General features: G+C 39.8%; 1 protein-coding gene across 3 annotated transcripts in view; it reads left to right on the top strand.

The window, feature by feature from the left end:
• PHF8 (PHD finger protein 8) overlaps nucleotides 1-21,838 on the top strand; it is a 94,242-nt gene that overhangs the window by 19,586 nt on the left and 52,818 nt on the right. For all 3 annotated transcript variants that reach the window (XM_049644619.1, XM_049644620.1, XM_049644621.1), the window contains exons 3-8: nucleotides 1,665-1,750; nucleotides 2,126-2,234; nucleotides 7,651-7,811; nucleotides 8,661-8,802; nucleotides 10,218-10,404; nucleotides 12,656-12,818. In XM_049644619.1, the coding sequence (XP_049500576.1) occupies nucleotides 1,665-1,750; nucleotides 2,126-2,234; nucleotides 7,651-7,811; nucleotides 8,661-8,802; nucleotides 10,218-10,404; nucleotides 12,656-12,818 (848 nt within the window). The remainder of the gene's footprint in view (nucleotides 1-1,664; nucleotides 1,751-2,125; nucleotides 2,235-7,650; nucleotides 7,812-8,660; nucleotides 8,803-10,217; nucleotides 10,405-12,655; nucleotides 12,819-21,838) is intronic.

Here is a 21,838-nt window from a genome sequence, read left to right as displayed (position 1 = left end):
GCAGAGAGAGAAGGAGACACAGAATCCAAAGCAGGCTCCAGGCTCTGAGCACAGAGTCCGACGGAGGACCTGAACTCACGAGCCATGAGATCATGACCTGAGCTCAAGTCAGACACTTTACCAACTGAGCCACCCAGCCGCCCCTCTGTTTTTAATTTTTTGAGGAACCTCCATACTGTTTTCCAGAGTGTGTGCCAAGCACTTTAAATACATTATCTGAGCCCTTAGAAAAACTCTGCCAAGTTGATGGTGATATCCCCAATTTATTGATATGCAGCAGATTTACAGACACAGGATTAGCAGTTAGCAGTTGGGACAGGGGTGGGGTCCTGATCCCAAGAAGTCAGTTTGTGAGCATGATCTTGGAGGAAAAAGTTGGAGTTCTGCCCTATTTTTATGCTCCCTGCTGTGTGTGGCTGACCAAGGATTTTAGGAGTTTGATCTTAGCCAGAAGTTATTAGGAGGGCTGCTAATGACTTTGGTGAGGAAGGATTTACTTTTGTGAGATGAACAGCTCACATAAACTTAAACTCAAATTTTCAAAATTAAATAAACATTACATACATACATACATACACATTACATTATGAAATAAGTAACATATGTTCATTGTAGAGCATTAGAAAATACAAATAAGAGAAAAATGACCTGTAATCCTTCACTCAGAACCACTGTTGATTATAAAATACTCTTTTCAGTCCTTTTCATTTAATCAAGTAAAATAGTTCAGTAAAGTTTAAAGTTTTGATTATATGTTGAAGTCAGAATATTTTAGATATATTGGTTAAATTAAATTTTAAAATTAATTTCACCTGTTTCTTTTTACTTTTTTTTTTTATTTTAGAGAGAGTGAGTGTGCACAAGCAGGGGAGAAGGGCAGAAGGAGGGAGAGAGATAGAATCGTAAGCAGGCTCCATTTTCAGTGTGGAGCCCGACATGGGGCTTCATCCCATGACTCTGGGATCATGACCTGAGCCGAAATTAAGAGTCAGGACACTCAACTGACTGAGCCACCCAGGCACCCCTCTTTTTACCTTTTTAATGTGATTATTAGAACATTTAAACTTATATATCTGGCTCACATTATATTTCTGTTGGACAGCACTGTTTTAGAATCTCTTCTAGCTTTTACCATTCTAAGTCTTTTTTTAAAATGTTTTACATGTTTATTTATTTTTGAGAGAGAGACAGTGTGAGCCGAAGAGAGGCAGAGAGAGGAGATACAGAATCTGGAGCAGGCTCCAGTCTCTGAGCTGTCAGCACAGAACCCGATGTGGAGCTCAGACTCACGAACCGTGAGATCATGACCTGAGCTGATGTTGGATGCTTAATCGACTGAGCCACCCAGGCGCCCCCCCCATTCTGAGTCTTAATGAAGCTTTGCTGTCTGTACATTTTTAGCTCTGTCATAATTGTTGTAGACCAGTGTGGTCCAATATAACTTTTTGCATTGGTGAAAGTGTTTGATAATCTGCCAAGTAGGGTAACCTCTAGCCATGTGTGGCTACTGAGCATTTGAAATGTAGCTAGATGATGCAGGGACAGCATTTAAAATTTTATTGAATTAATTTAAATGTAAATAGCTATGTATACTGGACAGCACAGTTCTAGACCTTACGAAAAATAAAATTCCCATAAACGTTGGCTGTTTTTCTCTTTTCTAGTTGTGTTGGCGTTGAAGAAGAGAAAGCTGCTGACATTGACCTCTACCACTGCCCCAACTGTGAAGTCTTACATGGGCCCTCCATTAGTAAGTAGATCTTAGAGTTTTCAAGAGAAAGTGGTCCAGAGGTGAGATAAAACGAAGGAAGCTTGAAAGGAAGATTGCCTTTGTCTGAGCGCTTGGGAAATAGCAAAAGCCTGTGTAGGCCCAGCAGGTTAGCAGCTGCCCCAGTGAGAGGGCAGAATTGCAGAGCTTTACCTCCCTCTCTTCCTAGGGAATTCCCAGAGGAAGCACCAACCTCACCAGGAACTTTTCCTGAGTATGTGAGGGCCTCGTTGACTTCAGGTGCTCCAAGGGGTTGTTAGACTGGAAGAGAAGCAGGATCTGCTGAGGCCTTTGCTCTTGGAACCCTACATAGTTCATGGCCATTCTGACTCAGTCTTGTGTCTTTCTCTGGCTTAGTGAAAAAACGCCGTGTATCTTCGAAAGGGCATGATACACACAAGGGGAAGCCAGTGAAGACCGGAAGTCCTACATTCATTAGAGAGCTCCGGAGTAGGACCTTTGACAGGTGAGGGTTGGTGAATGCCAGGGCTCTGGGAGGCTAGGATTCGTTTCTTCCCAACTTTGCCACTGGCTGTCTCATTAGATGCCTCCCCCATTTAGGAATGCTCCCTCTGGGAGGAATCTTCTGTTTTAGTCATTTTTCTAAGAAACATTGTTAGAGTTTCATCCTACATGCGGAGTACATTAAGGTCCACTTGTAAAAACTTTTGTTAGATTGGGAGGCAGTTTTCACCTGTTAGAGGATATTTGCATGCACCCAAGGAATGCTTCCACTAGGAGTCTAAAGATCAAAAAGTTCAATTCTCTCATTGTAGACAAGAGGAAACTCTTTTTAAGAATAAAAAAAATATGTTTGGTCATGTATTTCTTTTAAATAAAAAAAGTTTTCTCCCTTTTAATGTGTTTTTAAAAATTGTTTAATTTTTATTTTAAAATTAAACTCTGTGCCCAACTTGGGGCTTGAACTCACAACCCTGAGATTAAGAGTCACATGCTCTACTGACTGAGCCAGTCAGGTGGTTTATTTTTCCCTTTTAAAAATATTAAAATGAGCTTATTAAAAAGAAGTTCCTTACACAAAAATAATGAATTAGAAAAAGTAATGAATAAGGCACTCACTTTTGCTTGGTTTTTAATTCATGCAACCATTTTCAGCTTTCTTGTAATTGAAATGTTACTTAGAATTATGTGTTTCTTCACCTTAATATCTTTTGATTTGTTTGTTCAGAGGCAGTGAGTCTCCTTTCTGTCCCAGACCCCTCAGATCCCTTCTTTAGTCAACGAGTTTCTTGTACATTCTTCCAGAAATAGGTTTTACTTATATAAATGTGTGTGTGTGTGTGTGTGTGTATCCTACTTTTCTAAAAAAAAGCATAAATACACTCAGTGTTCTTCATCTTGCTTTTTTTTAAACCTAAATTATATATCTTGGAGCTCAGTCCATACCAGCACATACTGGTGGTTTTCATTCTTTTTCATGGATGTTTAGTATTCCATTGTATGGATATTTATTTACTTATTTAACCAATCCTCTATTGATGTACACTTAAATTGATTCTAGTATTTTGCTGTTAGAAAAAAATGATGCAGTGAATGTCTTTGTACTTTTTTGCATATGTGGATTAAGTATATGTGTAGATTTACTAACTAAAAGTGAAGTTGTAAGACTAAAGATTATGTGCTTTAAAAATGTTTATAAATGTTGCCAACTTGTTTCCAAAGTGACTGTACCATTTCTTATTCCCACTAGATAGTGTGTGAGGATGGCTGTTTCCCTATATCCTGACCAACACTGTTTATTATCAAACTCTTTGCCTTTCCGATAAGATAAAATATGAAATGTTTCCACTTGCATTTAGTTATGAAGAAGGCGCATATTTTTGTGCCTTTGTAAGTCATCTTTATTTCTCTGTTTATTTCCTGCTTATTTGACAATTTTTCTATTGGGTTACTGCCCGTTTTTTACTGATTTATAATAGATTTTCTTACAGAAAATTTTATTTAAGCATTTATTTGCTGAAGTATAATTAACATACAGTATTATATTAGTTTCAGCTATATAATATAATGATTTAGCAATTCTATCCATTACTTAGTTCTCATGATCCACATATGAGTAAAATCATATGATATTTGTCTTTTTATATCTGACTTATTTCACTTAGTATTATACTCTCTAGGACCATCCATGTTGTTGCAGATGGCAAGATCTGATTCTTTTTATGGCCAAGAAATATTCCATTGTATATATATACCACATCTTCTGTATCCATTCAGTAATATTCCATCATATATATATACACCACATCTTTTGTATCCATTCATCTATGCAGGGACATTTGGGTTGCTTCTGTATATTAGCTATTGTAAATAAGGCTACATTAAATAATGAGATTATCGCCTTATAACTGTCAGAATGGTGAGAATAAGAAAGACAAGAAATGACAGGTGTTACAGAGGATGTAGAGAAAAAGGAACCCTTGTACACTGTTGGTGGGAATGCAAACTCGTGTAGCCACTGTGGAAAACAGTATGGAGGTTCCTCAAATAATTAAAGATAGAAATTTTTTATGATCCAGTAATTCTACTACTGGGTATTTACCCAAAGAACATGAAAACATGAATTCAAAAAGGTATATTCACCCCTATATTTCCTTGTAGGAAATTTTAATTTTTATGTAGTTAAATTTATTTATTGCTATTTTTAATGACTAGTGGGCCTTGTCTCTCCCATGTTTTTTCTACTATATGGCTTCATTTTTTCAAGTTTTTATTTAAATTCTAGTTAGTTAACATATATGGTAAAATTGGTTTCAGGTGTAAAATTTAGTGATTTATCACTTATATATAACACTCAGTGCTCATCACAAGTGCCCCTCCTTAATATCCATCACCCATTTACCCCACCCCCCACCCACATCCCACATGCACCTCTCTCCTTCAACCCTCCGTTTGTTTTCTATAGTTAAGGGTCTCTTATGGATTGCTTCCCTCTCTTTTTTTCCCCCTTCCTTCCCATATGTTCATCTGTTTAGTTTCTTAAATTCCACATATAAATGGAATCATATGTTATTTATCTTTCTCTGACTACTTTGCTTAGCATAATACACTCTAGCTTCATCCGCATCATTGCAAATGACAAGATTTCATTCTTTTTTTTTTTAATTTTTGTTTTTACATTTATTTATTTTTGAGAAACAGTGAGATAAAGCATGAGCGGGGGAGGGGCAGAGAGAGAAGGAGACACAGAATCCAAAGCAGGCTCCAGACTCTGAGTAAGTGGTCAGCACAGAGCCTGATGCAGGGCTGGGACCCACGAACTGTGAGATCATGACCTGAGCTGAAGTTGGACCCTCAACCGACTGAGCCACCCAGGTACCCCTCATTCTTTTTTTTTTTAATTTTATAAATTTTGAGAAAGAAAGAGATCACTCATGCGTGTGAGCAGGGGAGGAGGAGGAAGAGAAGGAGGGAGGAAGGGAGAGAGAGAGAGAGAGAGAGAGAGAGAGAGAATCTCAAGCAGGCTCTGCACTGTCAACACAGAGTCCAATGTGGTGCTCAATCTTGCGATCTGTGAGATCATGACCTGAGCCAAAATCAAGAGTAGGATGCTTAACTGACTGAGCCACCTAGGTGCCCCAAGATTTCATTTTTTTTTGATGGCCGAGTAATATTTCATTGTATATATACACCATTGTATATATACACCACATCCTCTTTATCAATTCATCAGTCGATAGACATTTGAGCTTTTTCCATAGTTTGGCTATTGGTGATAATGCTGCTATAAACATCGGGGTGCATATACCCCTTCGAATCAATATTTTTGGGTATTTTGGGTAAATAGCTAGTAGTGCAATTGCTGGGTCATAGGGTAGTTCTATTTTTTATTTTTTAAAGGAATCTCCATACTGTTTTCCAGAGTAGCTGCACCAGTTTGCATTCCCCCCCAACAGTGTAAGAAGGTTCCCCTTTCTCTAAATCCTCACCAACATCTGTTGTTTCCTGTTTCTAGTTAGCCATTCTGACAGGTGTGAGGTGGTATCTCATTTGGTTTTGATTTGTATCTCCCTGATGATGAGTTATGTTGAGCATCTTTTCATGTGTCTATTAGCCACCTATATGTCTTCTTTGGAAAAATGAACAAAACTAAAAGGCAGCCTGTGGAATGGGAGAAGATATTTGCAAATGATGTATCTGATAAAGGATTAGTATCCAAAATCTATAAAGAACTTATCAAACTCAACACCCCAAAAATAAATAATCCAGTTAAGAAATGGACAGAAGACATGAACATTTTTCCAAAGAAGACATACAGATGGCTTCATTTTTTTTTTCAATTTAAATGTTGATCCATCTAGAATTATGTAAAGAGAAAGATAGACATTGAGCTTAATATTTTTCCAGTTGCTTGTTCCAACACAACTTGGTCAAATAGTCCATCTTCCTCCAACATGATTTAAAAAAATAAAAACTCCTGTTTTCTAGTTAATTACATACATGTGTTGAGAAATTGGTTGTAAAAATTGTTTTTTTAATCAGTCTTTTATTTTTCATTTATGTTAATTCCAGTATAGTTAACATACAGTGTTCTGTTAGTTTCAGGTGTACAGTATAGTGATTGACCAATTGTATACATTACTCAGTGGTCTTCAAGATAAGTGTACTCTTAAACCCCCTTCACCTATTTCCCCCATCCCCCCCACTTACTTCCCCTCTGATAACCATGTTTATTCTCTGTAGTTAAGAATCTGTTTTTTGATTTGTCTATTTATTTTTCCTTTGTTTGGTTTCTTAAATTCCACATATAAGTAAAATCATCTGGTATTTGTCTTTTTCTGACTAACTTATTTCACTTAGCATTATACTCTATAGCTCTATCCATGTTGTTGCAAATGGTAAGATTTCATTCTTTTTTACGGCTGAATAATATTCCAATGTATATATATATGCCATTATATGTATATGTGTGTGTGTGTGTGTGTGTGTATACACATCTTCTTTATCCATTCATCTATTGATGGACATTTAGGTTGCTTCCATAATTTGACTATTGTAAATAATGCTGCAATAAAATAGGGGTACATATTATCCTTTCAAATTAGTGTTTTCATATTCTTTGGGTAAGTACCCAGTAGTGTGATTACTAGATTATATGGTAGTTCTGTTTTTATTTTTTTGAGGGACCTCCATACCGTTTTTCACAGTGGCTGCACCAGTTTGCATTCCCGCCAACAGTACATGAGGGTTCCAGTTTGCCCACATCCTTACCAACACTTGTTGTTTCTTGTGTTTTTGATTTCAGCCATTCTGACGGGTATAAGGTGATATCTCATTGTAGTTTGGATTTGCATTTCCCTGGTGATGAGTTATGTTGAACATCTTTTCATGTGTCTATTGGCCGTGTGTATGCCCTCTTTGAAGAAGTGTTTGTTCATGTCTTCTGCCCATTTTTAAATTGGATTACTTGCATTTTTTGTGTGTGTGTGTTGAGGGTGTAAGTTCTTTATATATTTTGGATACTAACCCTTTATTGGATATGTCATTTGCAAATCGGTCTTTTTTATTTGCCAGTGTTTTAAATGGGTGACCCTGCTCTGGGTTAGAGTAAATTAACTAAAATTGCAGATACATCTTTTCTTTCTGGGCAGGTTATTGACTGATTTCTTCTTTTGCCATTCAGAGAAGAGTATGCTATTAACAAGATATCCTTGGGTTAGCTCCCCACCTCTGCCAGTGACCTGGCTTCTTACCTTGGATAAGTCATTTCTTCCCTGGCACATGAGGTATATGCCATTAGTTTACAGTCCACATTAAGGTCTGCTCAGGAAGGCCCCACCCCTTGGGTGAATGGCAGCATCAAGTGAAGCCTTTAGTGTCAGTGCCTCTGGGGCTCAGGCTTTCTCTCATGTGGCCCACAGCTCAGATGAAGTGATTCTGAAGCCCACTGGAAGTCAGCTGACTGTGGAATTCTTGGAGGAGAATAGCTTCAGTGTGCCCATCCTAGTCTTGAAGAAGGATGGATTGGGGATGACGCTGCCTTCACCATCATTCACTGTGAGGGATGTGGAACACTATGTTGGTAAGAAAGATGAACTATCCTAACTGTGACATCATTCACTCCCATCAAGACCAGTGACCCTTTGCTTCCAGTCTACCTTTGCATTTCTTTTCTAGCCATCTTGGGAATATGAGGTAAAGTGCTTTGCCCGGAGTCAGTCTTTGGCAAAACTAGGACCAAAATCCTGGTTTTCTTTTCCTTTTCCTCCTTAATAGGCCCCGAGCCCGCAGGCTGAGCCCCACTTTTTTTTTTACCAGGGAAATTCCAGGGATCATGGGAGTCTCCCTTCTTTTTTTTTTTTAATTTTTTTTAACCTTTTTATTTATTTTTGAGACAGAGAGACAGAGCATGAATGGGGAGGGGCAGAGAGAGAGGGAGACACAGAATCGGAAGCAGGCTCCAGGCTCCGAGCCATCAGCCCAGAGCCCGACGTGGGGCTCGAACTCACTGACTGCGAGATCGTGACCTGAGCTGAAGTCGGACGCTTAACCGACTGAGCCACCCAGGCGCCCCGGGAGTCTCCCTTCTTTTGAGATAAGAAAGCCTCTGATTTTTGCCCTCATGTGCCAGTTGTCTTCTGAGCATTAAATTTTGGGGATAGGAAGAAAAGTGAGGGAATAGGCCCAGGCATGTGGATTGTATCATGAGTGAGACTGTATGTCAGGCAGTTGTGTTACTCTAATAGGCCTGGACCCAGCACATTGGTATAAGGAGAGCGTGAGGGATTCCTACATACATACATACATACAAATACAGTGTGTGTGGTGAGAAGTTTTGAGTGTCAGTCCATTCTAGGGACAGGTGAAGGGGGGAGGGAGGCTTCCCCGGTCCCTGAGACCACTTGGTGCAGAATCTATCTTTTTATTCTAGGTTCTGACAAAGAGATTGATGTGATTGATGTGACCCGCCAGGCTGACTGCAAGATGAAGCTTGGTGATTTTGTGAAATACTATTATAGTGGGAAGAGGGAGAAAGTCCTCAATGTCATTAGTTTGGAATTCTCTGATACCAGGTAGGAGGAACAGGGGTAAGTAAAAAGCCTAACAAAGTCCCTGGAACTTGTGATATACTGAGTATAAGTGTTCCTTTTTCCCTTCCTCTTGGTAGTTTCTTCCTTTGGGATGATGAGCTGGTTTATACTTTCTAGGGTAGCTCTTCCCATTATAACAACCAAATTGTATTTCTCTTCTACAGTTTCTAACATTGGATAGATTATACAGTAGCTATTTTAATTAATTTTTGTCTCCAAGACCCAGGACAGCTTTCTTAGACTTTTTTTTTTTTTTTTTGTATTTAGATTGTAGTGTGGTCACTATTTAATTCCCAGTATAGGTCCTCTGTCCCTGGAAATAGATTTACTGAATTACCCCCAAGTAGTTTCTCTAAGGGTAAGGTTACTTAGATATAAAAGAAAAAAGAGCTTTTTATAACCTTTAAATGATTCTATCTGGACTCATGCACTCAGTAGATACATGTAGTCTTCTCTGTGCTCAGAAATGCGGGAAATTCCCCAAATTGTAACATATCTTTTTGCACTTAGAAAACTTATTGTCTGATTATGTACTTTTTTAACTTTTAATTTTGACATAATTATAGATTTACAGGAAGTTGCAAAAATCTGTACAGGGTGTCCTGTGTATTCTTCAACCAGTTTCCATCAATGGCAACATTTTGAATAACTATACAATATTAAAATCCTTGCTGTTGGTGTTAACATCAGAGTTAACAACCTGAGGGTTTTTTTTAAAGCTGTGTTTGTTTGTATCTCACTTCATCTTGAACGGCTATTTGAGGTAGCTTACAGAGATACAGAGGGAAAGAATAGACAAAAATGGCACAAAAGGAAAATAAAAGTCGAGAAATAGGATGCATCTGGTGGGTAATCTGCACACAAAATGCGTGTATGAGTGTCTGGATAGTTGTTAGAGAAGGACTGTAGCGTTTTCAGTGAATTTCCTGAAAGTAAGGACAAGGAAGGAGTGCAATATCATAAGGTTTGTGGTTTTACGTAAGATAAAAACAACCAGATGTTGGGGAGAAACACTACCTGAAACTGAGCCCTTGAAAGGTTTCTCTAATGGTTCCTCATAAAGAAGACATTAAGACATGGGGACAGTACAATAACTGTTATTGACTCAGTGCCAAGTGAGTGGACCCAGGTGAAGGGAGTTATGAGCATTTTGTGGAGGAAATGACCTCCTTTGACTGGGGAATGCTGTGGAGCTGGGACTTGGGACTTCTAGAGCTGAGTGGAATGAGGATGCTGACCAGACTTATAGAAATAAGTATCCTATGTGCCCTTGGGGATCCTGTGGAAAGGACTTCTTTGTCTTATTTGACTCTCACTGGGATGGGGAGCATTTTATTCAGGCTTTAATCTTTAATTCCCAATCAGCTGACGTCTGCTCTCCACCCCTTCCTTGCTAGGCTTTCTAACCTTGTGGAGACTCCCAAGATTGTTCGGAAGCTCTCGTGGGTGGAGAACTTGTGGCCAGAGGAGTGTATATTTGAGAGGCCCAATGTGCAAAAGTACTGCCTCATGAGTGTGCGGGATAGCTATACAGACTTTCACATTGACTTTGGTGGCACCTCGGTCTGGTACCATGTGCTCAAGGTAGGAATGAATGTGGCTTCTAGAGGCAGCCTGGCCTTGGGCCACCTCTTTGTTTCAGGTGGCAGCACAGAAGAGGCTGCTGAGGTCTACCTGCCTCTCAGATTCTGTTTGGGTGACATTTCCATATAACTACTCTATCAGGGTTGGGCACTAAGTGGATATGCCATATAAACTGTCTCTACAGTTTTGATGCTTAACATTTTTTTGAATAACAGCAGATGCCTAAGGTTTTCTGGCTGTCCATTGAACCAATCTATACTCCTATGACTATGTATAGAAATGTTCATATTTACTGCAGATTCTTGGTAACATGAGAAACTTCCCATCCCCCATCCTTATTGAGGTATAATTTATACACCATAAAATTAATATGTTCTAAATGTATAGTTTGATGAGTTTTGACATTGTATGTAGTTGCATAACTGCCACCACCAAGATAGAGCATATATATAACAAGTTTTTTTTAATGTTTATTTATTTATTTTGAGAGAGAGACCATGTGCAACAAGTAGGGCAGGGTCAGAGAGATAGAGAGAGAGAGAATCCCAAGCAGGCTTTGCACTGTCCGCACAGAGCCCGATGTGGGGCTTGATCTCACGAACCGTGAGATCATGACCTGAGCTGAAACTAAGAGTTGGACACTTAACCAATTGAGCCACCCAGGTGCCCATGACAGGTTGTTTTTTTTTTTTTAATGTTAGCCTTCCTATGGGTAGTTTCCCTTTTAGTGATTGTTTCAATTTTGTAATTAGCATATTGATTATCAGTGACTATGAAGGATTTTTAAAGTCTGGAAAACAATTTTTTTTAATCTTTATTTATTTTTGGGAGAGAGAGAGACAGAGACAGACAAGCGAGCAAGTGGGAGACGAACAGAGAGAGAGGGAGACACAGTATCCGAAGTAGGCTCCAGGCTGTCAGCACAGAGCCCAACCCAGGGCTTGAACTCATGAACCGTGAGTTCATGACCTGAGCTGAAGTCAGATGCTTAACTGACTGAGCCACCCAGGCACCCCTGGAAAACAAATTTCTTAATTTTGATTCTTTTCCACCATCATACTATTTATTTTTCTTATCAGAAATGCCAAGGAAAGAGCAGAAGACTTGGATATGGCTCTTGTCCAAATGATCACAAATCCTAAACTAGTTGTTTTCACTGGTTTATCATGAAATGGGAGCATGTAAATCACTGCTATGCAAATGTTAGATTTAACTTTTTCATTTTAAAATAATTCCTTTTTTATAGAAAAATTGCAGAAATGGTAGGAAGAATGCCTGTGTGCCCTTCACTTAGATTCCCCAAATGTTACATTTTATTATATTCTCTTTCTATAAAGCAAACATAATAATAAAATATATATATATGTATATATATATATTTTCTGAAACATTTGAGAGTAGTTGCAAACATGTGTCCCTTTATAATTCAGTGCATATTTCTTGAAAATAAGGGCATTCTCATATATAACTGCAGTATAGTTATCAAAATCAGAAAATCAATATTGATAGGATACTGTAATCTACAGATCTGAATGAAATTTCTCCAATTGTACAATAGATAATTTCTAGTGTTATTGCTTTTCTCCATTGAAATTTATTATCAGGAAATATTGGTTAAACTAATCAGCTGTAGGTTGAGGATATTTTTGTGCTGGTGGGCTTTTATTTCTTTTCAACCAAATAATCTGGTGATTGTCTAGGCAAAACATAATTAGGAAATAAAATGTTTTTCCAACAGATAATCACCTAACATATAATCTTGTAGAAGTCCTTGGGCAATTACTGAACTTTTAAACTTTTATTAGCTTTGATTGCAGGTGTGAGAAGGAACACTCTCTGTAAATGGCATTTAAAGGCAAATTCAATTTTCTCATCAGTAATGTGGCCTTAAATTCTCCTAGGGCTAGTAGTATTGATCTACTCATCTATAGAGGCCATTTTTCATTTGACTTTGCATCTAAACTAGAAGCTTTTGGTGTATATTTGTCCTAAGTTGAACAATTTTGTTTGGAATGCCCTTTCCAAATCATTTTTTGTCAATGTTAACAGTGGCTCAAAAGCACAAAGTGCAAAAGGAGCTTTTGAAGTTTTCCAAATCCGCATAAAAATGATTATTGGATGGGTTTGGGGGAGAATCTGTCATATTACGTGGTCTTGGAGCATGGGAGAGAAAATATCCTTTTGGAGACCCTCTGGAGGATTTTTATGGAAATTGTTGATGTTTTTGGCACTTAAACCTGTTTTGTTTCAGGGTGAGAAGATCTTCTACCTGATCCGCCCAACAAATGCCAATCTGACTCTCTTTGAGTGCTGGAGCAGCTCCTCTAACCAGAATGAGATGTTTTTTGGGGACCAGGTGGACAAGTGCTATAAATGTTCCGTGAAGCAAGGACAGACACTTTTCATTCCTACAGGTCTTCCCTGGGCCCCCTCTGGGAGGGTTTGAGGAGGGCTGGAAGAGGAAGGGAGGTTGTGGTACCAGAGGTAGACCCTTCCTATAATATATTGATCCGATTATGTGGGAAAACCCTCTCATATCAGCTGATGACTCAGAATTGGACCTTAAGAAAATGCATGTGATGGCTAGTAGGCAGCATAGTTCCTTGGGGAGATTGCAGGTGGGAAGGTACAGGAAGAGGTTGATGGACCTCTTGCACTGGGCTATGCCAACTTGGTGGACAGATAGAGAATAGGTCTCTCAGCCCCATGGCTCTAGGAATAGTGACTGGGAGGCTGGCCTTGCAGTCTGTAAATCAGAATTACCTGGGGTGGGGGTGGGGCTTCCCCTCCCCCCCCAAACAATACATGCCTAGGCTTTACCCCTAGCATTATGGATTTTTAGGTCTGGGGTGGGATCTGAGTGTATGTTTTGAAAAAGTGCCCCCAGTTGTCTCAATTTGGGGAAGTTGACATCTTTACCATGTTGAGTCTTTGATGGACCCAGTATGTCTTTCCATTTATTTAGATCCTCCTTGATTTCTTTTCTTTTAGTTTTTTAATGTTTATTTCTTTTTGAGAGAGACAGAATGCAAGCAGGGGAGGGGCAGAAAGAGAGGGAGACACAGAATCCAAAGCAGGCTCCGGGCTCTGAGCTGTCAGCACAGAGCCCGACACAGGGCTCAAACTCCCGAACTGTGAGATTAAGACCTGAGCCAAAGTCAGACGCATAACTGACTGAGCCACTTCAGGTGCTCCTTCCTTGATTTCTTAAACTTCATTCTTTGATTTCAGAATTAATGTTAAATTTTCTCAAACCTTTGGTAGAATTCTCTAGTGCAGTCACATGGACCTGGAGATTTCTTTTGTGGGGAAGTTTTTAATTAACATTCAATTTCCTTAAACTTTAGAGGTTATTCAAATTATCTGTTTCATATTGGGTGAGCTATGGTAGTTTGTGCTTTTTTTTTTCAGTAATAAAGAATTTTATTTTTATTTTTATTTTTTTTTCAATATATGAAATTTATTGTCAAATTGGTTTCCATACAACACCCAGTGCTCATCCCAAAAGGTGCCCTCCTCAATACCCATCACCCACCCTCCCCTCCCTCCCACCCCCCATCAACCCTCAGTTTGTTCTCAGTTTTTAACAGTCTCCTTTGCTTTGGCTCTCTCCCACTCTAACCTCTTTTTTTTTTTTTCCTTCCCCTCCCCCATGGGTTTCTCTTAAGTTTCTCAGGATCCACATAAGAGTGAAACCATATGGTATCTGTCTTTCTCTGTATGGCTTATTTCACTTAGCATCACACTCTCCAGTTCCATCCACGTTGCTACGAAAGGCCATATTTCATTCTTTCTCATTGCCACATAGTATCCCATTGTGTATATAAACCACAATTTCTTTATCCATTCATCAGTTGATGGACATTTAGGCTCTTTCCATAATTTGGCTATTGTTGAGAGTGCTGCTATAAACATTGGGGTACAAGTGCCCCTATGCATCAGTACTCCTGTATCCCTTGGGTAAATTCCTAGCAGTGCTATTGCTGGGTCATAGGGTAGGTCTATTTTTAATTTTCTGACGAACCTCCACACTGTTTTCCAGAGTGGCTGCACCAATTTGCATTCCCACCAACAGTGCAAGAGGGTTCCCGTTTCTCCACATCCTCTCCAGCATCTATAGTCTCCTGATTTGTTCATTTTGGCCACTCTGACTGGCGTGAGGTGATATCTGAGTGTGGTTTTGATTTGTATTTCCCTGATAAGGAGCGACGTTGAACATCTTTTCATGTGCCTGTTGGCCATCCGGATGTCTTCTTTAGAGAAGTGTCTATTCATGTTTTCTGCCCATTTCTTCACTGGGTTATTTGTTTTTCGGGTGTGGAGTTTGGTGAGCTCTTTAGATTTTGGATACTAGCCCTTTGTCTGATATGTCATTTGCAAATATCTTTTCCCATTCCGTTGGTTGCCTTTTAGTTTTGTTGGTTGTTTCCTTTGCTGTGCAGAAGCTTTTTATCTTCATAAGGTCCCAGTAATTCATTTTTGCTTTTAATTCCCTTGCCTTTGGGGATGTGTCGAGTAAGAGATTGCTACGGCTGAGGTCAGAGAGGTCTTTTCCTGCTTTCTCCTCTAGGGTTTTGATGGTTTCCTGTCTCACATTCAGGTCCTTTATCCATTTTCAGTTTATGTTTGTGAATGGTGTCAGAAAGTGGTCTAGTTTGAACCTTCTGCATGTTGCTGTCCAGTTCTCCCAGCACCATTTGTTAAAGAGACTGTCTTTTTTCCATTGGATGTTCTTTCCTGCTTTGTCAAAGATTAGTTGGCCATACATTTGTGGGTCTAGTTCTGGGGTTTCTATTCTATTCCATTGGTCTATGTGTCTGTTTTTGTGCCAATACCATGCTGTCTTGATGACTACAGCTTTGTAGTAGAGGCTAAAGTCTGGGATTGTGATGCCTCCTGCTTTGGTCTTCTTCAAAATTACTTTGGCTATTCAGGGCCTTTTGTGGTTCCATATGAATTTTAGGATGGCTTGTTCTAGCTTCGAGAAGAATGCTGGTGCAATTTTGATTGGGATTGCATTGAATGTGTAGATAGCTTTGGGTAGTATTGACATTTTGACAATATTTATTCTTCCAATCCATGAGCAGAGGATGTCTTTTCCATTTCTTTATATCTTCTTCGATTACCTTCATAAGCTTTCTATAGTTTTCAGCATACAGATCTTTTACATCTTTGGTTAGATTTATTCCTAGGTATTTTATGCTTCTTGGTGCAATTGTGAATGGGATCAGTTTCTTTATTTGTCTTTCTGTTGCTTCATTGTTAGTGTATAAGAATGCGACTGATTTCTGTACATTGATTTTGTATCCTGCAACTTTGCTGAATTCATGTATCAGTTCTAGCAGACTTTTGGTGGAGTCTATCGGATTTTCCATGTATAATATCATGTCATCTGCAAAAAGCGAAACCTTGACTTCATCTTTGCCAATTTTGATGCCTTTGATTTCCTTTTGTTGTCTGATTGCTGATGCTAGAACTTCCAACACTATATTAAACAACAGTGGTGAGAGTGGGCATCCCTGTCGTGTTCCTGATCTCAGGGAAAAAGCTCTCAGTTTTTCCCCGTTGAGGATGATGTTAGCTGTGGGCTTTTCATAAATGGCTTTGATGATCTTTAAGTATGTTCCTTCTATCCCGACTTTCTCAAGGGTTTTTATTAAGAAAGGGTGCTGGATTTTGTCAAAGGCCTTTTCTGCATTGATTGACAGGATCATATGGTTCTTCTCTTTTTTTTTTTTATTAATGTGATGTATCACGTTGATTGATTTGCGAATGTTGAACCAGCCCCGCATCCCAGGAATGAATCCCACTTGATCATGGTGGGTAATTCTTGTTATATGCTGTTGAATTCGATTTGCTAGTATCTTATTGAGAATTTTTGCATCCATATTCATCAGGGATATTGGCCTGTAGTTCTCCTTTTTTACTGGGTCTCTGCCTGGTTTAGGAATCAAAGTAATACTGGCTTCATAGAATGAGTCTGGAAGTTTTCCTTCCCTTTCTATTTCTTGGAATAGCTTGAGAAGGATAGGTATTATCTCTGCTTTAAACGTCTGGTAGAACTCCCCTGGGAAGCCATCTGGTCCTGGACTCTTATTTGTTGGGAGATTTTTGATAACCAGTTCAATTTCTTCGCTGGTTCTGGGTCTGTTCAAGCTTTCTATTTCCTCCTGATTGAGTTTTGGAAGAGTGTGGGTGTTTAGGAATTTGTCCATTTCTTCCAGGTTGTCCAATTTGTTGGCATATAATTTTTCATAGTATTCCCTGATAATTGTTTGTATCTCTGAGGGATTGGTTGTAATAATCCCATTTTCATTCATGATTTTATTGATTTGGGTCATCTCCCTTTTCTTTTTGAGAAGCCTGGCTAGAGGTTTGTCAATTTTGTTTATTTTTTCAAAAAACCAACTCTTGGTTTCGTTGATCTGCTCTACAGTTTTTTTAGATTCTATATTGTTTATTTCTGCTCTGATCTTTATTATTTCTCTTCTTCTGCTGGGTTTAGGCTGCCTTTGCTGTTCTGCTTCTATTTCCTTTAGGTGTGCTGTTAGATTTTGTATTTGGGATTTTTCTTGTTTCTTGAGATAGGCCTGGATTGCAATGTATTTTCCTCTCAGGACTGCCTTCGCTGCGTCCCAAAGCGTTTGGATTGTTGTATTTTCATTTTCGTTTGTTTCCGTATATTTTTTAATTTCTTCTCTAATTGCCTGGTTGACCCACTCATTCTTTAGTAAGGTATTCTTTAACCTCCATGCTTTTGGAGGTTTTCCAGACTTTTTCCTGTGGTTGATTTCAAGCTTCATAGCATTGTGGTCTGAAAGTATGCATGGTATAATTTCAATTCTTGTGAACTTATGAAGGGCTGTTTTGTGACCCAGTATATGATCTATCTTGGAGAATGTTCCATGTGCACTCGAGAAGAAAGTATATTCTGTTGCTTTGGGATGCAGAGTTCTAAATAGGTCTCTCAAGTCCATCTGATCCAATGTATCATTCAGGGCCCTTGTTTCTTTATTGACCATGTGTCTAGATGATCTATCCATTTCTGTAAGTGGAATGTTAAAGTCCCCTGCAATTACCACATTCTTATCAATAAGGTTGCTTATGTTTATGAGTAATTGTTTTATATATTTGGGGGCTCTGGTATTCGGCGCATAGACATTTATAATTGTTAGCTCTTCCTGATGGATAGACCCTGTAATTATTATATAATGCCCTTCGTCATCTCTTGTTACAGCCTTTAATTTAAAGTCTAGTTTGTCTGATAGAAGTATGGCTACTCCAGCTTTCTTTTGGCTTCCAGTAGCATGATAAATAGTTCTCCATCCCCTCACTCTCAATCTAAAGGTGTCCTCAGGTCTAACATGAGTCTCTTGTAGACAGCAAATAGATGGGTCTTGTTTTTTTATCCATTCTGATACCCTATGTCTTTTGGTTGGCGCATTTAATCCATTTACATTCATTGTTATTATAGAAAGATACGGGTTTAGAGTCATTGTGATGTCTGTATGTTTTATGCTTGTAGCGATGTCTCTGGTACTTTGTCTCACAGGATCCCCCTTAGGATCTCTTGTAGGGCTGGTTTAGTGGTGACAGATTCCTTCAGTTTTTGTTTGTTTGGGAAGACCTTTATCTCTCTTTCTCTTCTAAATGACAGACTTGCTGGATAAAGGATTCTCGGCTGCATATTTTTTCTGTTTAGCACACTGAAGATATCGTGCCAATCCTCTCTGGCCTGCCAAGTTTCAAAAGAGAGATCAGTCACGAGTCTTATAGGTCTCCCTTTATATGTTAGGGCACATTTACTCCTTGCTGCTTTCAGAATTTTCTCTTTATCCTTGTATTTTGCCAGTTTCACTATGCTATGTCGTGCAGAAGATCGATTCAAGTTACGTCTGAAGGGAGTTCTCTGTGCCTCTTGGATTTCAATGCCTTTTTCCTTCCCCAGTTCAGGGAAGTTCTCAGCTATTATTTCTTCAAGTACCCCTTCAGCACCTTTCCCTCTCTCTTCCTCCTCTGGGATACCAATTATGCGTATATTATTTCTTTTTAGTGTATCACTTAGTTCTCTAATTTTCCCCTCATACTCCTGGATTTTTTTATCTCTCTTTCTCTCAGCTTCCTCTTTTTCCATAACTTTATCTTCTAGTTCACCTATTCTCTCCTCTGCCTCTTCAATCCGAGCCGTGGTGGTTTCCATTTTGTTTTGCATTTCGTTTAAAGCATTTTTCAGCTCCTTGTGACTGTTCCTTAGTCCCTTGATCTCTGTAGCAAGAGATTCTCTGCTGTCCTCTATACTGTTTTCAAGCCCAGCGATTAGTTCTATGACTATTATTCTAAATTCACTTTCTGTTATATTATTTAAATCCTTTTTGATCAGTTCATTGGCTGTTGTTATTTCCTGGAGATTCTTCTGTGGGGAGTTCTTCCGTTTGGTCATTTTGGATAGTCCCTGGAGTGGTGAGGACCTGCAGGGCACTTCCCCTGTGCTGTCTTGAATAACTTGCATTGGTGGGCGGGCCGCAGTCAGACCTGATGTCTGCCCCCAGCCCACCGCTGGGGCCACAGTCAGACTGGTGTGTGCCTTCTCTTCCCCTCTCCTAGGGGCGGGATTCACTGTGGGGTGGCGTGGCCATCTGGGCTACTTGCACACTGCCAGGCTTTTGGTGCTGGGGATCTGGCGTATTAGCTGGGGTGGGTAGGCAAGGTGCACGGGGGCAGGAGGGGCAGGCTTAGCTCGCTTCTCCTTAGGTGATCCACTTCAGGAGGGGCCCTGTGGCAGCGGGAGGGAGTCAGATCTGCTGCTGGAGGTTTGGCTCCACAGAAGCACAGAGTTGGGTGTTTGCGGGGAGCGAGCAAGTTCCCTGGCAGGAATTGGTTCCCTTTGGGATTTTGGCTGGGGGATGGGTGAGTGAGATGGCGCTGGCGAGCGCCTTTGTTCCCCACCAAGCTGAGCTCTGTCGTCCCGGGGCTCAGCAACTCTCCCTCCTTTTGTCCTCCAGCCTTCCCGCTTTCCGAGCAGAGCTGTTAACTTATGACCTCCCAGACGCTAAGTCACGCTTGCTGTCAGAACACAGTCCGCCCGGCCCCTCCGCTTTTGCCAGCCAGACTCCGGGGCTCTGCTTGGCCAGCTAGCCGCCCCTCCGCCCTGGCTCCCTCCCGCCAGTCCGTGGAGCGCGCACCGCCTCGCCGCCCTTCCTACCCTCTTCCGTGGGCCTCTCGTCTGCGCTTGGCCCCGGAGACTCCGTTCTGCTAATCCTCTGGCGGTTTTCTGGGTTAGTTAGGCAGGTGTAGGTGGAATCTAAGTGATCAGCAGGACGCGCGGTGAGCCCAGCGTCCTCTTATGCCGCCATCTTCCCTCTCCTCTCAGTTTGTGCTTTTTAAGGAATTGGTCCATTTTATCTAAGTTGTTAAATTTATGTATGCAGAGTTGTTGATTGTATTTTCTTATTATCCTTTTGATGTCTTCCAAGTCTCTAGTGATATCCTCTGTTTCTTTTTTTTTTTAATTTTTTATGTTTATTTATTCATTTTGAGAGAGAGAACAGGGAGAGGGAAGAGAGAGAGAGAGAGAGAGAGAGAGAGAGAATGAATGAGAGAATATCCCAAGCAGGCTCTGAGCTGCCAGCACAGAGTCCACCACCTTGGGGCTTGATCCCACTACTGTGAAATCATGACCTGAGCTGAAACCAAGAGTAAGATGCTCAACTGACTGAGCCACCCAGGCACCCTGATATCCTTGGTTTCATTCCTGGTATTAGTTTTTTGTGCCTTTTCTTATTCTGTGTCAATCTGATGGATGTTTGTCAATTTTTCAAACTTTTTAAAGAAACAGTTTCTGTCTCAATTGATTTTTTTCTGTTTATGTTTTCAGCTTCATTGATTTCTGCTTTTATCTTTGTTTTTCCTTCCTTCTGCTTGCTGTGGGTTTATTTTGCTCCTTCTAGTCTTGAGACAAGAGCTTAGATTATTTTCAGACTTTACCTCTTTTGTAATGTAAGCATTTAGTGCTGTAAGTTTCCCCTTCAGCACTGATTTAGCTGTGTCATATATTTTGATATGTTCAGTTTTCATTTTCATTTAGTTAAGTGTACTTTTCAAAAAAATTGGTATGTAACACACACCATAAAACTTACCATGTTAAAGAGTGCAGTTAAGTTTAAAAAATATATCCAGAATGTCGTGCAGCCATCACCACTGTGTAATACCAGAAAATTTTCATCACTTCAAAAAGAAATCCTGTACTCATTAACAGTTACTCCCCATTCCTTCCACTCCTCCTCTCACCCCTGTCAACCCACTTTTGGCCGTTCTTTGTATATGGATTTGCCTGTTCTGTTTCATACAAATGGAACTGTTCAATATGTGGTCCTTTGTGTCTGGCTTTTTCACTCTGCAAAATATTTTCAGGGTTCATCCAAGTTATAGCATTTGTCAGTACTTAGTCTTTAAATGGCTGAACAGTATTCCACTGCATGGATATACCACATGTTGTTTATCCTTTCATCATCTTATAGGCGTTTGTGTTGTTTTAAGTGTTTTTTTAAATAAAATTTATGTTTATTTTTTGAGAGAGAGCAAGAGAGAGTGCAAGCTGGGGAGAGTCAGAGAGAGAGGAAAAGATAAATCCCAAGCACGCTCCATGCTTTCAGGACAGGACCCGATGTGGGGCTCACTCCCACAAACTATAAGATAATGACCTGAGCCGAAACCAAGAGTTGGATGCTTAACTGACTGAGCTACCCAGGCGCCCCCACTTTTTGACTATAATGAATAATGCTGCTGTGAATGATCATGTGCAAAGTTTTGTGTTAATGTATATTTTCAGTTCTCTTGGGTGCATACCTAAGAAAGGAATTGCTGAGTCATATGTTAGCTCTGTTTTAACTTCTTGAGGAATTACCAAACTGTTCTCTAAAGTACCTAACACCATTTTACATTCCCACTAGCAATTTATAAGGGTCTCAAGTTTTCCACATCCTCCTCAACACTTGTTCTTGTCTGTCTTTGCGATTATAGCCATCTTAGTGCATGTGAAGTGGTATCTCATTGAGATTTTATTTTTTATTTTTTTTAATGTTTATTTTTGAGAAAGTGAGACAGAGTGTGAACAGGGGAGGGGCAGAGAGACAGGGAGACAGAGAATCTGAAGCAGGCTCCAGACTCAGCTGTCAGCACAGACCCTGATGCAGGGCTTGAACCCACAAACTGTAAGATCATGACCTGAGCCAAAGTCGGATGCTTAACCGACAGAGCCACCCAGGCACCCCTCACTGAGATTTTAATTTGTATTTCCCTAATGATTGTTGATGTCAAACATTTTTTCATGTGCTTATTAGACATTTGTGTATCTTTTTATGGAGTAGAATCTATTCAGAACTTTTGCCCAATTTTTGATTAGGTAATTTGTCTTTTTATTGTTGTGTTGTAAGAG

The sequence above is a fragment of the Panthera uncia genome, chromosome X (genome assembly GCF_023721935.1).
Source record: "Panthera uncia isolate 11264 chromosome X, Puncia_PCG_1.0, whole genome shotgun sequence".
NCBI classification, from domain to species: Eukaryota; Metazoa; Chordata; class Mammalia; order Carnivora; family Felidae; genus Panthera; species Panthera uncia.
This window is presented reverse-complemented; position numbering and strand designations above follow the sequence as displayed.